The sequence below is a fragment of the Dreissena polymorpha genome, chromosome 1 (genome assembly GCF_020536995.1).
Source record: "Dreissena polymorpha isolate Duluth1 chromosome 1, UMN_Dpol_1.0, whole genome shotgun sequence".
NCBI classification, from domain to species: Eukaryota; Metazoa; Mollusca; class Bivalvia; order Myida; family Dreissenidae; genus Dreissena; species Dreissena polymorpha.
Window position 1 is genome coordinate 13,850,279 of NC_068355.1, and position 21,798 is coordinate 13,872,076.

A 21,798-nucleotide genomic window follows, 5' to 3' on the forward strand; every position below is an offset into this window, starting at 1 on the left:
ACAAATTTGGGTCCAAGGTAACACCATAATCACTTGATTACGTGTTCGTCCACTTCTGCTAGAAAATAAAATGGAGATCATTAAATGAATATAATTATTCCCTTTTTGATATAATCAGAGGTGAACGAAAGTAATGTTGTGTCCATAGTATTGCACATTTCAACGAAAAGAGTTCACAGTTAAATACAAGCCCAATGGTATCATCTTAATGCAATCAGGATTATTCAATTGTTCTTGATTTCTGAACGATTGTTACTAAACACCCTTCACTTTTGTTAGTTTTTGTTTCTGTTTTCTTTTACGAACTCTAAACATGACACGCCTATGTAACGTGTATGTACTATTGGAAGACCATACCATCTGTAAAGATTAAATTAAACTAAAAAAGTAATACACATCTGGTAAGTGTTTCTGTAAGGCGAGAGCGCGAAATTTATATCGAGATCCCGCGTTCCCTACCAAATCTCAGTCGAGATTACAAAATCGCGAAGCAAGATCGCGATGTTAGCAAAGGCTTTTCTTTACTATATGCGGAAACATAACTAAAATCAGATATGTTTGCTTTGTTTTATTTAACGCTGTGGCTCAATAATTTGTTTTTGTAGTATTAATAGTGGCTTATTGACATTCCGCGTTACCATCGTAAACTTGTGAGTCGTTCAACTTTCGATTATATTATGTTATAACTGATGTTAGTTTACACTCTTTTTTAGCATGAATTTAATCAAAAGACAAAAATATGTCATTTAACCACAACTTCGGGTGTGTTTTCTTCTGTTAAAGCACAATTAAATTGTGACTAGATATAGCGTGTGCATGAATTATAACATGTAATAGGTCTACCTTCAATAATAGGTACCACGGGTACAATCTTAGATAATGCATGTTTTTGAAAGAATGTATTAGATTGTGCATGTGTCACAGCCTATATTATTTTTGCATTAACCTTAATGAGGAAATTCTTAGTCCTAAAAAGGAAATGGTATTTAATACATACGAGTATGTGTTTTTCAGTTGTAATGATGAAATACTATTCTAAACGAAAGCCAACACTCAGCTTGAGCTTAATAATGGCTACCAATTTACGTTACAAATTCTGTAGGTGTTTGTTCAAAAAGGTCCCGACATTCGCATCATTAAGTACTAACCGTTAACTGGTAAACATTAAATGTGGTATAACTCTTCAGTATAGGGTCGCACACGTCAAACTGTGGTGTGTACGTCAAACCGCATTATGCGTGCGGATTTTTAATGCGTGGGGAAAAGTATAAACATAGAATAAGGCCTTTAATGCGTGAGGTTTGAAAGGTGAGGAATCGGTTTAACATAGACTGATTTTTTATGCGTGAGGGTTGATGCATGTGGGATAGGAATAAACATAGACTAAGACCGCATGATACGTGAGGGACTGGTATTAACATAGACTAAGACCGAATGGTATGTGAGGGACTGGTATTAACATAGACTAAGACCACTTGATATGTGAGGGACTGGTATTAACATAGACTAAGACCGCTTGATATGTGAGAGACTGGTATTAACATAGACTAAGACCGCTTGATATATGAGGGACTGGTATTAACATAGACTAAGACCGCATGATATGTGAGGGTCTGGTATTAACATAGACTAAGACCGCTTGATATGTGAGGGACTGGTATTAACATAGACTAAGACCGCTTGATATGTGAGGGACTGGTATTAACATAGACTAAGACCGCTTGATACGTGAGGGACTGGTATTAACATAGACTAAGACCGCATGATATGTGAGGGACTGGTATTAACATAGACTAAGACCGCTTGATATGTGAGGGACTGGTATTAACATAGACTAAGGCCGCTTGATATGTGAGGGACTGGTATTAACATAGACTAAGACCGCATGATATATGAGGGACTGGTATTAACATAGACTAAGACCGCTTGATATGTGATGGACTGGTATTAACATAGACTAAGACCGCTTGATATGTTAGGGACTGGTATTAACATAGACTAAGACCGCATGATATGTGAGGGACTGATATTAACATCGACTAAGACCGCATGATACGTGAGGGACTGGTATATACATAGACTTAGACCGCATGATATGTGAGGGACTTGTTTTTGGTTACTTGGCCTAAAAATAAGGATAAGGGAGGTACTTTTTACAAAATAAATATTACTTACATAGTATGCTTGAAGATACTTACTCTCATTGAATACGTTTATTCAAAACTTATTCTGTAGATTTCTTCAAAATATTTTTTATTTCGGAGAGTTGCTATTTGCCATCAAAAATCACTGCCACATAAAGAAAGGCAAAGATGAAACCATAATTAAACAAGATATAAGTTTGTTAAAAACACTATGTCCCCTTCTGCGCCTCTTTGAAGCTATATATTTGACATTTGACCTTGAAGGATGACCTTGACCTTTCACCACTCAAAATGTGCAGCTCCATGAGATACACATGCATGCAAAATATGAAAATGCTATCTTCAATATTGAAAAAGTTATGGCAAAATGTTAAAGTCGGAGCAAACAAACAAACCAACCAACCAAACGACAAGGCAAAAACAATATGTCCCCCACTATAGTGGTGGAGGACATAAAAACCTTCAATCAAATGCAATATGAATCACTGAGAATTATATTCCAAACACTATGTCTTAATTATGTATAAAATGACTGATCATAAATGATTACCATAACAAAAAATCGGACTGTAGTTTAAAAGCTTCTTCACGATAGGATAAGCAATCAAAGATTAAGTTTTATTTGCATAGACAATTAAAACACATAACTAATTAAACAAAAACGATCAGATTATAATATTTAAATTCATACATGGCAGGCCAGGAGACTCTTAAACATCAACACAACTAAACTCTAAACATTCAACAATTTATTACAGTTTGCTAAAACGAATCTACTTAAATCCAAAGAATGAACTGTTTTTGAAAATTTGATCATATCTTACAAACAGTTTCTTTAGCACATACAACACAATGAAACTTTCTTAACTAGATAAAGAGACCCCTTGTCCTCGGTATACAACATTTTGATGACATGTTAAGTTGAAAGCTGTTAAAATGATAATTTAGAATACTAAAACATCATTATAAACCTTTGAATGGCTGGCAGGTTGAGGATAGAGCAGAGTTCAAACTGCTGTATCCCCACAACATTATTTCATTACATACATTAGTTTCACGCCAAAATGGATATCTGCACATTAAAAGCTACACTATTTTTTAATAAAAATGTGCACTCAACAATGTACACCTTACATACTAAAGACGCTGTCACTTTTAATTATACAACATCATGCAATGTTGTACTATACACTAATATGTATGTTCAAACTTAACAGCTACATACATAATTACCTCTCAGTTTGTAAATCACTTTAAAAATAGTGACTTTAAAACACTTACATGAATGCAAACTTACGGAATTTGTTATTCTACTTGCTGATTTCAAAACACTTTGATGAGTTCTTTAATGGTTTTGATGAACATAATTATCAACAATATGTCATATACCGGTATATAAATATGTAAATGTTACATATGATTAATTATGCACTAAAAGTCAATAACCTTTTCATAAAAGTATTTTGTTGTGATACTGAGGACGTTCAATCATAGGTCTGTCGGAAGGCCATGACGGGTCTGCTTAATGGAAGGTCATCTGAACAACCTGAAAGAGCAGAAAACATCAAGATTAAATTCCCATCACCAATGTTTACTGATCTATTTGAGGCTGCACAGGCTAATCTGGGAGACACTTTACACACATACAATGCATACATTTCACTTTTCACACAGCGCGAATACAATTTATACAAATGTGTCGTGTTCTGAGAAAACTGGGCATAATGCAGGTGCAATCCGCACAGGCTAATCAGGGACGACACTTTCAGCCTAAATTGGATTTTTGCTTAGCAGAGACTTCATTTAAACAAACAAGGGCTGTTTGTAAAACATGCATGCCCCCTATATGGGCTATAAGTTGTAGTAGCAGCCATTGTGCGTGGTGGTGGTGGTGGTGGTGGTGGTGGTGGTGGTGGTGGGGGTAGTAGTGGTAGTAGTAGTAGTAGTAGTATCAGCAGCAGTAGCAGTAGCAGCAGCATTACAATACCAATACTTAAAAATGATCAAATGGGAAAAGGTAACTGGCAGTGAATATGGGGCTCATTTACAGGTCAGATTTGGAATCTCTGCTGTAAAATGAGATTTTAAATGAATTAAAGGGAGGCAAATGCTGTAATAAAAATAACATGCATAAACGGTAGTTGTTTCCCTTGTTTGAACCATGCTAAATCCTTAAAATGCCTATTTCCAGTAACTGTGACCTTGACCTTTGACCTAGTGACCTCAAAATCAATAGGGGTCATCTGCGAGTCATGATCAATGTACCTATGAAGTTTCATGATCCTAGCCCCAAGCGTTCTTGAGTTATCATCCGGAAACCACCTGGTGGACGGACGGACCGACCGACCGACATGAGCAAAGCAATATACCCCCGCTTCTTCGAAGGGGGGCATAAAAATTCATAACAGCGGAAAGTGTCGTCCCTGATCAGCCTGAGTGGACTGCACAGGCTAATCTGGGACGAAACTTAACGTACATGCATTATGCCCAGTTTTCTCAGAACGCGACTCAAGTGAGTATTCTATGTGAACTGGCTGGCAGCTGACCTGATTTTAGGTTGTTGCTCAGGGTGGTGAGGTATATGACACTCTGCCTCTGCAGGTCCGTGGCCACAGCAGGCTGTAAGGCTACCAAGGTGATCAACGCTCTCTCTAGATGAGCCTCTACAATGTGAGCAATACACATGAATATGTTCGGCAGGTGTTTGTTTTTTCAATTAGAATGGAAATTCAAAGTTTCAGCATAAATCTTGTGTATTTGATATGCTAAATGTAACACCATATTCACAATCAATCTCTAAACTTAAAAGGTAAGTCAATTCAGTAAACATGCTTTTAGACGCTTTCAACTGCTGATGTGTTCATATAGAAATACAATTTGATTTGATTCGATTAATCATCTATTAGATTATCAACAGCAGATCGTAGGTTTGCTTTGTTTTGTGTAGAGTGACAAGATATCTCATACATAATGATGTTCCAACTTTCTGACTGACTGAACCAAGCCTTAGTACAATTCCACCAATCAAGGCCAGGCCAATCTTGTATTTGAGCATGCACTAACATAGAAGTTATGAATAAACTTCTTTAAATAAGAAACACAACTCTGCATAAATAAGTCTCATACCCAAAGCAGATTGTTTCCCCTTGCTTGTATAATACTTGTTTAAGCTGACAGAGAGCTGGGATCCATGCTTCTCAAGCACAGGCCACAGGTGGTCTGTATCTTCCACAGTTACAAGCTCTATTAGATGGAACACTGCTATGCAAATCTAACACCAAGAAAAACAATACAAATGAAAAGCTTACATAGTAAATTTCATGGCATGAATTTCACCTATCAAGTTTTAAAGGTATTAATATGTAGAAAGAACGGCATTGCCAACACAGAAAATAATCATGTATTTATATGTATTTATATTTTTTTGTTTTTAACACGCCATTTAAAAGACTTATCCTAAAAACAGAAAAAACACATATATTACATAATCCAAATAATCCCAATATTATATTTAAAAAAACACAACACATCTCAAGATTTCAGATTTTCTTATTACATTTCCAGGGCCTATAGCAGCCAGACATCCATCATTATAAATTAAACAAGAGATGTGTTTGTCAGAAACACAATGCCCACTATTGCGCTGCTTTGAAGCCATGTATTTGACCTTCAAGGATGACCTTGACCTTTCACCACTCAAAATGTGCAGCTCCATGAGATACACATGCATGCCAAATATCAAGTTGCTATCTTCAATAATGCAAAAGTTATTGCAAAACTTTAACCACGGTTAAAGTTTTGGGACACACACAATGAATTAATGACAGACAGACAGACAGACAGGCCAAAAACAATATACCCCCGATCTTTTGATCCGGGGGCATAAAAAAACAATTACAAATCCATTAATATTCATTTATACAGATATGATGTGATAAAACACAAACATACAACAATATGTCTGTTGAAAAAGCAATGATCCCTACTTAATATATCTCTACACGAATGATACATTATGGAAGTATTATGACAGTCTTAAACCTTAATCTTTATAAAAATAATGGGCATACAAACTGATCTCTGAGAAAGCCAGACTTAATGAATGGGCGTAAAGTAACGTCCTAGACCAGCCTGTGCAGTCTGCACAGCCTTATCTGGGATGATACTTTAAGCACAGGCTGGTCATTGTTTTTCAAAACTGCACACAGCTTCTCCCCATACCTGCTCAATAAGGTTGTCCCTGTATCGGAAGTCTATGTAGTCAGCTATGTCCTCTGCAGTCTCAAAGGCCTCTATGATTCCCACCCACACCCTGCAGTATGTAGCAGGTGCGCCGTACTGGGCACGTTTCCGTGGTGATGACAGGCCGATAGCTGCATTGATACGCACCTTGAAGTTTTTGCAGTCACGAATTACTGAGCAAAGTACACCTAGCACGTCTGCCTGCAAAAATCATGTGGGCAATAACTGACTTTATATCCTGACAACCAGGGTGTTTATTAATTAAAATTATTGTTTGTTTAAATATTGTTTTTTTTTAATAAAATGATATTTTGAGATGTCAACTTAAAACATATGAACAAATTATGGTAACATATACAATTGAGTAATAAAATCACAATAAAAAAAAGAAGGTCTTAAACTCCCAAAGTCGCTCACCTGAGATACAAAGGAACTGACCTCTTCTGTGCAGCCAAATATATCATTAGAACAAATGTTCTGACCAAGTTTCATGAAGAGTGAATTATAAAGTAACTTTAAGAGTGCTAACAAGGTTTTACTATAGCCATATTAGGATATTTTCCCCTCCCCCTGGCGGCCATGTTTTTCAACAGACCAGAACCATTTTCGAACTTATCTTAGATATGATTACAACAAATGCACTTACAAAGTTTCATGATGATTGGACAATAAAGTGACTTATAGAGCGTTTACAAGTTTTTACTATAGCTATATAAGAAAAATGCCCCGCTCCCTGGCGACCATGTTTTTCAACCAACCTGAACCATTTACAAACTTGTCCAAGATATCATAAGGACAAATCTTCAAACCAAGTTTCATGAAGATTGGACAATAATTGTGGACTCCAGAGTGTTATCAAGGTTTAACTATAGCCATATAACTATAGCCCCTGGCGGCCGTGTTTTTCAAGCAACTGAAACCATTTTTCGAACTTGTCCAAGATGTCATTGGGAATTTGTTTTGACCAAGTTTCATGATGATCATACAATAAATGTGGCCTCAAGAGTGTTGACAAGGTCAGAATATCAGAAAAAATGCCCTGCCCCCTGGCGACCATTTTTTGCAACACACCCGAACCATTTTCGAAAGATATCATCTTACAACAAAATTTTAATGTTCTGATCAAGTTTCAAGAATATTGCACTATAAGTGTGACATAATTTTTTTTGTTTGTTACTAAAGCCATATAAGGAAAAATGCCCTGCCCCCTAGTGGCAATTTTTTTCAACCAACTGGAACCGTATTAAAACTCTTCCAAGATATCATAGCGACAAATGTTCTAACCAAGTTTCATGAAGATCTGGCAATAAATGTGCACTCTAGAGTGTTAACAAGGTTTTACTAAAGCAATATAAAGCCATATAAGAGAAAATGCCCTGCCTCCTGGCGGCCAAATTTTTCAAGCAACTGGAACCATTTTCGATCTTGTCCAAGATTACATTGGGACAAAACTTCTGACCAAGTTTCATGAAAATTAGACAAGAAATGTTGCCTCTAGAGTGTTAACAAGGTTTTACAAAAGCCATGTATGGAAAATGCACCGACCCTGTTGCATGTTTTTCATTCAACCAGAACCATTTTGAACTCGTTCAAGATATAAATGGCACAAATTTTATGAATGTTAACAAGGCAAATGCTGACGCCGCACAACGCACAAACACAAAAAGCGATTACAAAATCTCACCATGAGCACCTTGTGCTCAGTTGAGTTTCAATGTTTGACAAATGGTTTATCAGTATGACTTCTGAAAAAAAGCTGTATAGTTCTGGTAACAACCAAGGTACTATAAATAAACTACAAGGCTCCTTACATTCCATGGTGCTTGTCCCTGGTTAAGATCCAGGTTTTTGTACATGTTGCTGATGGCATAGCTGGCATTCCATCTCACCTGCAAACACATTCAAGCAGGTGCTTTTTAAATAAACACTATACTGCCAGAGCCGCAGGGTACTTATTCTCCATATAGTACCAATTTTTAAACAATACCTATTCATTAAAGATATCATGTCTCGAATGATACCATGTCAATTAATACAACTCTCAAATAAAACCAATATTCTAATAATACTAATGCTTGAGGACGAACAACACCAATCCTAGACCACTTGATAACATTAATTAATCTTATTACTAACAAGATACAACTTCTGACCATGTGTGGTGAAGATGGGATGGAAAGTACTTAAATTAGAGAGCAGACACCATGCTGAATGTGTAAAACATACTAAATGACCCAGTGACCTAGTTTTTCACCCGGCATGACCCATATTTGAACTTGACCTAGACATCATCTAGATACAACTTTTGACCAAGTTTGGTAAAGATCGGATTAAAACTACTTGAATTAGAGAGCGGACACCATACTCAATGTTTAAAAACGCACTTAGTGACCCCCGTGACCTAGTTTTTGACCAGCTATGACCTATGTTTGAACTTGGCTTAGACATCATCTAGATACAACTTCTGACCAAGTTTGGTAAAGCTCTGATGAAAACTACTTTCATTAGAGGGCGAACAACATACTCAATGTCTAAAACGCACTAACTGACCCCGAGACCTAGTATTTGACCCGGCAAGGCCCATGTTTGAACTTGGCGTAGACATCATGTAGATACAACTTCTGACCAAGTTTGGTGAAGATCAGATGAAAACTACTTGAATTAGAGAGCGGACACAGACCGACCAACAGACCGACCGACAGACAAGCTCACTCCTAAATACCCCCCTAAACTTCGTTTAGTGGGGGTATAATGAATACTAGGAGCTAAAAGTTACTATTTTTTAATTAAGTCAAACATATTCATGTTCTATTGGCAACCTTTCAACTTCATAACCTCATTGCTCCAAATATATATTTTGCAGACAATATTTTTTCACCTATACAATTTTAGTGACTGCTTATGAAATTATTATTTTTTTGCATTTTGAAATCATTTTTGCTCACATACACTTCTAGCAAAAATCACCTTAAATCATAAAAATTATGAAACTTATACTGCCTGTCACTTTTTAAAAACAAGAGCACAGCATAACTGGTGCCAATGCTCGGCTGTGGGTGCAGTTTTGAATAAATGAAAGATTGTCATATTTATTTTTTTTAGAGGTCACAGTGACCTTTGACCTAGAGACCCAAAAATGGGTGTGACGTGTAGAACTCATCAAGGTGCATCTACATATGAAGTTTCAAAGTTGTAAGTTGAAGCACTTTGATTTTAGAGCCAATGTTAAGGATTTAGCAAGACGCCAATGGAAGGTGGACAACACCACACGACGAGGTGGCTATGACAATACCTCGGGTTTTCTCGAAAACAGCCGAGCTAAAAATAATGAACAGTGTCATCTTTCTTGATTTTTAACTGTTCCATAGTTAAAAAAAAAAGATTACAAACCAATAAGTTTGTTCAGATCCATTCTTTTCAACTACTTGCATATGTTCAATACATTAGGATGCATAGAAACTCAAGATTACTGATGTACCCTCAATCTGTGCTATTATCATTATGGGATCATAACAACATAATTCACATTTTATATAATATAACAAGCCATGTGTTTTTGAAACACTATGTCCCCATATATTTGACCTTTGACCTTGAAGGATGACCTTGACCTTTCACCAATCAAAATGTGCAGCTCCATGAGATACACATGCATGCCAAATATCAAGTTGCTATCAATATTGCAAAAGTTATGGCAAATGTTAAAGTTTGCACATACAAACAAAGCAACAAACCAACAGACAGGGCAAAAACAATATGTCCCCCACTATAGTGGTGGGGGACATAAAAATGGTGTATGTTATCTGTTTGATGTTATCAATTCATTAAAAAGTGTTTTTTTTGCATCCTTTATGGAGTTCATAAATTGATTTGTTTTTGTTAGTTCCATTTATTAACTCAAATAAATGATAAGTTTGAAAATTGGCTCCTAACCCTTTGTTAAATGTTAACAAAGTTGTGTCATTTTAACAAATGGTACATGTACATCAATGTTATCTAAAGATTTGTTGTGGCTTTTACGAGCATCAGAGATAAAAATATTTTCCCTCATATGAAATAGTAAATACTGCTCAGATACTTAAAACAACTCCTGTATTTAACCAAACATACTTAAAGCTGTTAAATAATTGCCACCCTAAGGCTATGATAGTGAGTTTGGTGGTATTAAAGAAATGGAACTTTGAAGTTTTAGTCAACGTGTATTTGTGGTATATAGCTTGCTGACATTAGCCTGCCCCCTCTTTTACAAGTTTTTATTTCTATAGCTTTATTGCATAGAAAGCCTAAGGCTTATTTGAAACGTTTCCTGGGACAAGATACCAGTACTTGGAGTCTATGGGGGAGATCTAAAGAACGCTCTAACAGTGGGGATCAAACCCATGAACTCCCGATGGCTAAGCAGACACCATATCCACTACACCACGCGATCTCGTCTTATGTGAACATGTTAGTATACATATAAATCATTCGAAATTGCAGATCACTCCTATAATGACAACTATTATTGATATTCTATAAAATGATTGCACCAAATAAAGATTGGCTACTGGACCACTAGAGAATCTCACCTTCATGGCACCAGACCCTGCTGACTTGACAAGAGATTTAACAGCTCCTAGCACTGCCTGCTGGAAAGCATCCTTGCCTAATTGTACATAAAGAGAATCTTAATTCATAGTGCAAGCAATTGAAAGCAACATTAAGAGAAACAAGATGCGTTTGTGAAACACAATGTCCCCCTATATGACGTTTGACCTTGAAGGATGACCTTGACCTTGTGTAGGATAACCTTGACCTTTCACCACTCAAAATGTGCAGCTCCATGAGATACACATGCATGCCAAATATCAAGTTGCTATCTTCAATATTGCAAAAGTATTCATAAAATAAGCGATTTGGGCCACATATATTTGACCTCCTACCTTGAAGGATGACCTTGACCTTTCACCACTCAAAATGTGCAGCTCCATGAGATGCATATGCATGCCAAATATCAAGTTGCTATCTTCAATATTGCAAAAGTATTTATAAAATAAGTGATTTGGGCCACATATATTTGACCTCTGACCTTGAAGGATGACCTTGACCTTTCACCACTCAAATGTGCAGCTCCATGAGATACACATGCATGCCAAATAAATATCAAGTTGCTATCTTCAATATTGCAAAAGTATTCATAAATGAGCAATTTTGGCCACATATATTTGACCTCTGACCTTGAAGGATGACCTCGACCTTGACCTTTCACCACTCAAAATGTGCAGCTCCATGAGATACACGTGCATGCCAAATATCAAGTTGCTATATTCAATATAGCAAAAGTTATTGCAAAATGTTAAAGTTGGCGCAAACAGACCAACCAACAGACCAACCAACAGACCAACCAACAGACAGGGCAAAAACAATATGTCCCCCACTACTATAGTGGGGGACAATCACATAAAAAGAGCTGTCAACATAGGATGACATATGACCCCTATAAACGCTTTGATAGAAGTTATGAGCATTTTTGGACACCTAAACGCAGATTTCGAAACCTAAACGCAGACCCTAATAAGTTTAACGGCAATGTCACAGGGGTCAAAATTTTTGTGCGTATGGAAAGGCCTTATCCATATACACATGCATACCAAATATGAAGGTTATATTTCAAGGGACATAGAAGTTATGAGCATTTTTCGAAAGCTATATGCAGATTTCGAAACCTTAATGCGGACCCTTAGTTCAAGGTTAAGGTCACAGGGGTCAAAATTTTTGTGCGTTTGGAAAGGCCTTGTCCATATACACATGTTTACCAAATATGAAGGTTATATCTCAAGGGACATAGAAGTTATGAGCATTTTTCGAAAGCTAAATGCAGATTTCAAAACCTTCATGCAGACCCTTAGTTCAAGGTCAAGGTCACAGGGGTCAAAATTTTGTGCGTACGCCTTGTCCATATACACATGTTTACCAAATATGAAGGTTATATCTCAAGGGAAATAGAAGTTATGAGCATTTTTCGAAACCTAAATGCAGATTTCGAAACCTAAATGCGGACCCCAAGTTCAAGGTCAAGGTAACAGGGGTCAAAATTTTTGTGCGTATGAAAAGGCCATGTCCATATACACATGCATACCAAATATGAAGGTTATATCTCAAGGGACATAGAAGTTATGAGCATTTTTCCAAACCTTAATGCAGATTTTGAAACCTTTATGCGGACCCTTAGTTCAAGGTCAAGGTCACAGGGGTCAAAATTTTTGTGCGTATGGAAAGGCCTTATCCATATACACATGCATACCAAATATGAAGGTTATATCTCAAGGGACATAGAACTTATGAGCATTTTTCGAAAGCTAAATGCAGATTTCGAAACCTTAATGAGAACCCTTAGTTCAAGGTCAAGGTCACAGGGGTCAAAATTTGTGTGCGTATGGAAAGGCCTTGTCCATATACACATGCATACCAATTATGAAGGTTATATCTCAAGGGACATAGAAGTTATGAGCATTTTTCGAAACCTTAATGCAGATTTTGAAACCTTTATGCGGACACTTCGTTCAAGGTCAAGGTCACAGGGGTCAAAATTTTTGTGCGTATGGAAAGGCCTTGTCCATATACACATGCATACCAAATATGAAGGTTATATCCCAAGGGGCATAGAAGCATTTTTCGAAACCTAAATGCAAAGTGTGACGGAAAGACAGACAGACGCCCTCCTTTGGGGGCATACAAAATGTAATTCACATTATTTCAACTGTGATAATTACCATTTTGGAAGATCACTTATTTCTTATATTGAAATTGAAATACATGCCAACAATGTTAAAATCAACTAGGTGCGCTTCTTGCGATTATATATTCTATAAACACACAAGAAATTTTAAACTACATTGTATCAGTAAGAAATCATAAAATAGAATCTATTATATTTTATGTGGAGATTTTAATTTAGTTCTTGATGTCAACATTGATTATGCCAACTATAAAACATTGAATAATAATAAGAAGTCAAGGGAATTGTTATCTTCTGTAATCAATGATAAAAACCTAGTAGACACTTTTAGAGCCATAAACGGTGATGCAAAATGTTTCACTTGGCGAAAGCCTAACACTGTCCAACAAGCCAGACTGGACTTCTTTTTAACAACTAATGATTTTAGTCAGTTTATCAGGAAATCGGAAATACATGCAAGTTACAAATCAGATCACTCCCCTATTACTTTGGAATTGAATTTCAGCAAACTAGAACATGGAAAGGGACTGTGGAAATTTAATAATTCGTTACTTCATGACCTAGAATATATTCAATGTATGAAACAAAAAATCGAAGAAATTAAGCAGCAATATGTCTTACCTGTGTATAACATTGAATATCTTAATACTATAGAAAATGATTTAATACAGTTTACCATAAATGATCAACTGTTTTTAGAAACTTTATTAATGGAAATCAGAGGTAAAACCATATCATATTCAAGCTTCAAATCCAAAAAGAGAAAAGAAAGAGAATATTATATTTTAAAAGCAATTGAAGACATTGAAAAACAATTAACTAATGAAAACATTGAAGAGCTCAATCTATTGCATCACGAACTCTCAGGCATACGGAATATTAAAATGAAAGGCGCTTTTATTAGAGCCAAGGCAAAATGGATTGATGAAGGCGAAAAACCCTCAAAATATTTTTGTAATTTAGAAACACATTATGCATCTAGTAAAAACATCCCTTTTATTGAAAACGATGAAGGTCAACGGCTTTTCGACAATCATAGTATTTTAAAAGAAACTGCCAAATTTTACAAAACATTGTATACAAAGACTGTTATTAATGACTCTTACAATATACAGGATGACCTTAAAGGCATAAACACAATTAAATTAAACACTGAACAATCCCAATCGTTAGAAGGTCTTCTAACACTTAAGGAAATATCAATTACTTTAAAAAACATGAAACATGACAAAAGCCCAGGATCAGATGGTTTTACAGCAGAATTTTTCAAAGTATTTTGGAAAGATTTAGGTCACTTCATAGTGAGAAGCCTCAACTATGGTTTTACCTCTGGAACCATGTCAGTTACTCAAAAACAAGGTATAATCACATGTATACCTAAAGATAATAAACCCAGACATTTTCTGAAAAACCTAAGGCCACTAACGCTTTTAAATGTAATTTACAAGCTTGCATCTGGGACTATTGCTAACAGATTAAAAACTATCCTTGATACCCTTATTTCTAAAGACCAGACAGGATTTATTAAAGGCAGATATATTGGTGAGAATACCAGACTTTTATATGACATTATGAAATATACAGAAGATAACAATATCCCTGGACTATTGATGACCATAGACTTTGAAAAGGCGTTCGATACCCTTGAGTTCGATTTTATAGAAAAAACATTAGATTATTTTAATTTTGGTACAACAATGAAAAAATGGATTTCACTTTTCCTACATAATACCTTGACGGCAATTCAAATTAATGGTTTTTTATCAGAATTTATTACAATTGAAAGAGGCTGCCGACAAGGAGATCCAATTAGTTCTTATGTTTTTATTCTTTGTGCTGAAATTTTGGCAATTAAAATAAGACATTGTAATGCAATTAAAGGTATAGTGATAGACAATATTGAATATAAAATTTCTCAGTTTGCTGATGATACATCTCTCTTACTGGATGGCACCGATGTTTCCCTAAATGCTACCCTTGATCTTTTAAATAACTTTGCATTATGTTCCGGATTAAAAATAAATTATGACAAAACAAATCTTATATGGATTGGCTCCAAAAAGTATAGCATACACTCGATAAAAACTAAATATAAACTAGTCTGGGGCACAACAAACTTTAAAGTTTTAGGAATATTATTTGATGTTGATTTAAAGAAAATGATAGAAATAAACTTCTCGAGTAAAGTTGAAAAGCTGCGCAATATCATAAATTTTTGGAAAAGGAGAACTTTAACACCCCTAGGAAAGATAACTGTTGTTAAATCACTACTACTTCCCCTTTTTACACACCTGTTTATATCTCTCCCTAGCCCAGGAGAAAAAGTTTTAAAACAAATAAATAGCCTTTTTTCCAATTTTATATGGGATGGACCATCAAAAATTAAACAAACTATTGCTATTAAATCATATAATGATGGAGGAGTTGCCATGACTGATATATATGCTTTTGAAAAAACTATGAAAATGACATGGTTAAGGAAAATTGTATCAAGTAACGGAAAATGTTTCCAACTAGTATATTCTATGTTTGATGTGAAAAAAATGTTTAATTTAGGAAAAAATTACATAGAAAAAATTATGATAAGTTTAAAAAATTGTTTTTGGAGAGATGTCCTTACATGTTACATTGAGTATATTAATAAACAAAATGTCAGTAAGTGTGAAGATATTCTTGATATGCCGTTATTTTATAACCACAATTTTAAGATAGGTATGAATATTATATATAATACAAATATGTATGACAGGGGAATTAGATATGTAAGAGATATAATGTGCACTTCTGGAGAATTTCTAAAACAATCTGTATTAGAAAATCTCATTGGCGTTAAAATAAACTTCCTTTTTTATGAAGGTTTAATTAGAACTGTGAATGCATTTATCAGATTATCAGGACTTCAATTTATAAAAAAGCCAAATACACAATGTGCATTTATATCTTTTTACTTGAATAACATAGTATTAGGGTATAAACAAAACAAACTTGTTTATAACTGTTTTAGCAATAATACAGATATACCAACTTGCCATTTAAAATGGAATACACTTTTTAATAACGTTGAATGGACAAAAGTGCACGCACTTGTTTTTATTATATCTAAAGACACATACACTCAGTGGTTCCAGACAAGAATTGTTCACAGAATCCTAGGAACCAAATCTTTGTTATTTAAAATGAACATTGTTCATGACAATTTATGTTCCTTCTGTAATGAAAATGAAGAAACCCTATTACATTTATTCTGGGACTGCATTTTCACAAAGAGAATTGTTAATTATGTTGTAGATTTTTTAAGATCCCATAATGTGCAAAAATGTACTGATATTTCATGTCAAACAATGTTATTTGGTTGTACAAGTATTAACATGACTGATATTAATATTCTTATTCTTGAAATTAAAAAGTATATCTTTGTATGCAAGAGAAAGGGTACATTACCTTCAGTAAGAGGGCTGAATAATTATCTGTGCGTAGCATGGGAGATTCAATTTAATACTAAATTTAAAGAAAAGGAACTACTTAATTGGTCAATTGTAAAACTTTTTGTAGATCAATAGAATAGTGTTATTGTAAATTGCGTTGTTTGCTTAAAATATGTAATACCATGGTCGTTTGATAAATGTTTTTAATTGTCTGAAATCCAAATGTTTGATTAAAGATTATGTTTTTCTGAAGTCCAAATACTTTTCCTTTTTGTATCATAACATGGCATTCATTTGTGTATGTGTCTGTGTGTGCGTGTGTGTGTGTGAACTGTATGATTGTGTCTATATAATGAAATGCATAGATTTTATTTACCTCGTTCAATTGTTAAAATCCTATATTAATGTATACTAACAAAATAACATGTAAACTAACGATACACTTTGTAACGTAAATGTATGGAGGTGAATAAACGCTATAAATTCAAAAAAAAAAAAAAAAAAAAAAAAAAAAAAAAAAAAAATAGAATCTATGCTGCATGTAGGAATATAAAGCAAGCTATATAAACAGAAAAATTTGATCAAAGGGCATGGCCAGTTTTTACTCTAGGATAACACATAAAAATAATTGTGTAGAGAATCATAATACGATGTTAAATACCAAATATTAAACATTTGGGTAAAGTGGTTTCATTGGTAAAGACTTGGAATGTTATTTTGATATAAAGTGTACATAAACTATTTGATTCCTTGGATGTGGCCAGTTTAAACCTCAGGGTCATGATTTTATTAAACTTAATAGAGGGTTTAAAATATGTACAATGTTTGAAGATTAAAGGGATCTTTTCACGCTTTGGTAAATTGACAAAATTGAAAAAAGTTGTTTCAGATTCGCAAATTTTCGTTTTGAATATGATATTTGTGAGGAAACAGTAATACTGAACAATTACCATGCTCTAATATAGACATTATATGCATCTTTTGACGATTTTAAAACCTAAAAATTATAAAGCGTTGCAACGCGAAACGATTAAATAATTTGGAGAGTTCTGTTTTTGTCGTTAAATTTTGTGAAACTACGAAGATTGCTTATATAAGGTATAAAATACGTTTAGAATGTGTACTTGGCGGAATAGCTCAGTAGGTTAAAGCGTTTTAACTTCAGGACTCTGGCAGGACTCCAGGGGTCACTGGTTCGAAACCTGCTCCGGGCAATGTTCTTTTCCTTTTTTTAATTTTATTCTTGATTTTTTACTGGAGCTTTTACGATCCAATGTTTACATTTATCAATATAAAGCATTTAATGAATAAGTTAATAAAATGCCAAAATCTGTGAAAAGGCCCCTTTAACAAGCATTGACACACATATAGGCATTTCTACACATGTGTTTAATTTCCTACAAACAATCATCAACAATTTCTACTTATTGGGTCTCTATACCTAGATGTCTCTTTGTCATACATCTCAGTATATTTCCCAGGGTGCGGACTGCGTTGGGTTTGAGCTTGTCTGCATCCTGACTCAGCCGCGTTGCCACGGTGATGATGTTCAACATGAGCACATCTGAGAACTCCTCCATAAACTCTTCACCACTTTCCTCCCTTAACAAACACAGACACAAACAAGTGGCAAGTTTCAACCTAGCATTTTATCTATTGCATGATGTGATGTCTTTTATGCTAAATTTATCATTATGTGATCTGCTTTTTATGGCATCAATAACAACAACACTAATTGGAGTAACTATTTTCTCGTGTCTAGTCCACTGGGAAATTGTGTTTATTGAAAATATAATAAACATAAACTGAAATCATTCTATTAATCAGCACATGCTCACCTGTTTGAGGCAACAGCGTCCCCCAGATTGGCCAGGGACCAGGCAGCCTTCACCTTCACAAACATGTTCTTGTCCTCCATTGCACCCAGGATGGCTGTGGCACAGTCAGCAACAAAGGAAACATCCTGCAATATACATGTATGCCTGTCTGCTACATGTGTTTATTTCAAATCAAGATGAAAGGAATCTACACATTTGTATATTATTGAAAAAAGGCACGTAATTTCTCTTCTACATTTGCATGCCTCTTCAACCAATAACATTACTTCATGTATTAAGAACATGTACTGCGTTACTTCAAAATGAACAAGACATGTGGCCATATGATGCCCACATATTCCAGTTTTGTCTAAAAGTCATCTAATCTCAAAAAACAAGCTGTTATATTGCAAAATATGACTATTGACCTCCAAGTGCGACCTTCAACTGTAAAGAGGAACATGAGTAATACATGCAACACACAGTCCCCTTATGTTGTGTTATTTTGTAAGTTACAGTATTTTAAAATTGCATTATGATTGTTACAGTTAAATAAAGCCTTTTTATGGTCAAATTTGACCTTTCACCTTTAAAAAATGTATCCTTGATCTTTGAGAAGGTGTAAGAGTCAAGTGTTACTTGCAACAATTAATCATATGATGGTTAACATTTAAGCAAAGATTTTGTATAATCCATCAATATATGGAAACGTTATGGCTGCGAGAAGAATTTCAAACAGTTTTATGGCCAAATCATGTTTGACCTTGACCTTGGAGGAAGAGATACAGTTATTACCATGTACCACATTGTTTGTTTATGATTGACAGTTGTGTCATATTATTTTAAAATTCATCAATATATGGCGGACTTATGGCCAAAACAAACTATTTTGGACAGACATCGAGATACTTAAACTGCTACAGACATACACATGGAAAGAGCGACAGCTATAAACTCACTTTTTTTTCAAAAGGGGAATATAAAAGCAAGCATAAAATGGTTTTCATCCATCAAATGTACAGTCAACATGGAATAAACATCCGAAAGGGGAAATGCTTGCATCATTCCTGCATATTGCTTTGATTTGGCTTCAAAAAATCTCTGTGCAGACTGCACAGGCTAATCTGGGACTAAACTTTAAAACATGCATTAAACCCCCTTTTCACGGAGCATGGCTCAATTATATTTGCCCCCTGTCTGTGCCAATACTTTCTAACCACAGCATACCTCTCGGAGGCTCTTGTACATCACAAATATCCCGAGGGTGCGTATTGCAGCGGCCCGTATTATCCTGTCCTCATCACTGGCCAGACCCAGCACCACAGTGAGGCACATCACACGCTTGTCCAGCTAGGAGGAGGAATCACGTAAAGGGGTCCAAATTAGTTTTTTATAACTACAAGAGCTGTCCCAAGATTTACTATTCTTAGATCTACTTATTCTACTATACTTGAGTGTAATGTACAAATTCTTTATGGCATAAACATAAGACATGTTAATTTTGTTAATTAAAAAAAAAGTATTCAATTAAATTTAATAAATTTTACGAGCACAGTTGGAAGCTACCAAAGACTTGGATGATACTAAAGACATGTTTGAAGTTTCAATTGATTATCTGTACTGAGATGTGCTTTTTGTATTCAAACTTTTTCATGAATTTGCAGTTGCATGCCTTCTGCTTTGATAGTACCATGCGAGTCTTCTGTCATTTCAAAGGCAATTGATGAGTTGAATATTAGCAGTTGTTCCATTGTGGCCATGATATGAAATTAGATTTTCTCATACTTACTCACTTTATAGCAGGCTAAAAAGACCTTTGCAAGCGTGGTCTTTTAAGCTACCTACACACAAAATTACAGCTCAATACCTCCCTCCAGATTTCAGTTATTGAGCGGAAAGTGACCTTGACCAAACTAGACCCAAATGATAACTTCATAAGTCTGCATATAAGCTACTCATAAACAAAACTCAACCAAAACATTTGTTTTTAAACTCAAGTTTTTGTTTTAAAACTGTTTTTTCTATTTTAAGTAAGTGACCTTCATCTCCCTGGCACCAAATGTAATCCCAACATAGGTCTGCATGCAAGCTACATACGCACACAAATTATACAACAACATGTAATCTATGGAAGTTTGGATGTCTATTGTAACTGCATTTACATTACATAAATATTTTCATCAAGTTTTGTGAAGATTTAATGATAAAAGTTTAAGAATGGAAATGTCAATTATATGTATGCTAATAGAACATAATTTAAGGACCAAAGACAAAAACTCAACAATTCTTGAGTATCATTGATCGTTTTCAAACATGACCTAGATATAATGCCCACTAAGATTGGTAAAGATCTGATAAAACTGAAGAAACACCAAAGTTATAAGTTATAACACACCAGCAAAAATAGCCCTTCATTTCAAATGTGTGGCCCAAAAACACAAAGTTAACCCTTTCCCCCATAAGAAGCAAAGTGGTAATGGCTTTTACAACCAGCATTAAACCAGAAAAGCCTGCAAGTAACTCACAGTCTGTTCAGGTTTTATGCTGTTTGCTGCTAATCAGTTACTAAGGTTGGAAACGAAGCCTTTAAAACTTGAATTAAGTAAGAAAGGTATTTAAATTAATGTATCTTTCTATGATACTACAAATGTGTCAAAGAGCGTATCTTAGCGGTAAAGGATAAAGTTAAATCCCCCAATGACATACAGGCAAGTATCTGAAGACTGGATCCCCGATGTTTGCTAGACAGTCACATGCTACGGCTTTCACTCCGTCATGGCCTGGCATCTGTAGTACCTCTTGAATAGGACCATTCAGCAGGGATAACCAGAACTCTAACACCTAAAGGAAAGGAGCAAATTCGACATATATAAGTAAATTTAAATATTGAAAATGTCTCCATTCCCATTGATGAAAAAACTTGTAAACACCAAATACAAAAATAGATCCCTTTCCTTTTTAATGGTATTTTTTTTACATTTAAAATGTACCTTGTAGTGAATGATATACAAATTTATCCTTCTGAAATTTTTATATATTTCACTACTTAGAATAAAAGCAAAGGCCTGGTGTGATTGGCATTGGGGTGTCGCTTTACAAACTGACCTGTTGTTTGCTGAGTCGTTCAGCCACTGCAATATCAGAGGCCTCTACTGCATTCACATCCTGCTGGAGGACCTGTGTGAACTCATCCAGTAACTGAAACACAAACAAAACCTTAAAGAGCTCTGAAAAATAAGTGTACTTATTCAACTATCCATGCATAAAATGCAGAGAGAGAAATCACACAAATCAAGCAAAAATAATGTGAGTTAAAAACACACAGGCCACTTATGTTTCTCACATATTTCTTAATATTAATTAAGGAAACACATTTTAAAGAAGTTTACTTATAACAATGTCATTAAATAATTTTATTTTTTGCTGGTACAACATCTTACAATTTTTGGGTG

At 35.0% G+C, this 21,798-nt stretch overlaps 1 protein-coding gene across 2 annotated transcripts in view; it reads right to left on the bottom strand.

The window, feature by feature from the left end:
* Positions 1-2,878: 2,878 nt before the first annotated feature.
* The window catches only part of LOC127871374 (HEAT repeat-containing protein 6-like), a 41,452-nt gene continuing 22,532 nt past the window's right edge, over positions 2,879-21,798 (bottom strand). For both annotated transcript variants that reach the window (XM_052414252.1, XM_052414243.1), the window contains exons 15-25: positions 21,452-21,544; positions 21,053-21,187; positions 19,574-19,696; positions 18,368-18,492; positions 17,971-18,131; positions 10,955-11,031; positions 8,198-8,275; positions 6,366-6,587; positions 5,271-5,415; positions 4,691-4,807; positions 2,879-3,690 (exon numbers count right to left, since the gene is read on the bottom strand). In XM_052414252.1, coding sequence (XP_052270212.1) covers positions 3,629-3,690; positions 4,691-4,807; positions 5,271-5,415; positions 6,366-6,587; positions 8,198-8,275; positions 10,955-11,031; positions 17,971-18,131; positions 18,368-18,492; positions 19,574-19,696; positions 21,053-21,187; positions 21,452-21,544 — 1,338 coding nt within the window. In that variant the 3' untranslated portion in view covers positions 2,879-3,628. The remainder of the gene's footprint in view (positions 3,691-4,690; positions 4,808-5,270; positions 5,416-6,365; positions 6,588-8,197; positions 8,276-10,954; positions 11,032-17,970; positions 18,132-18,367; positions 18,493-19,573; positions 19,697-21,052; positions 21,188-21,451; positions 21,545-21,798) is intronic.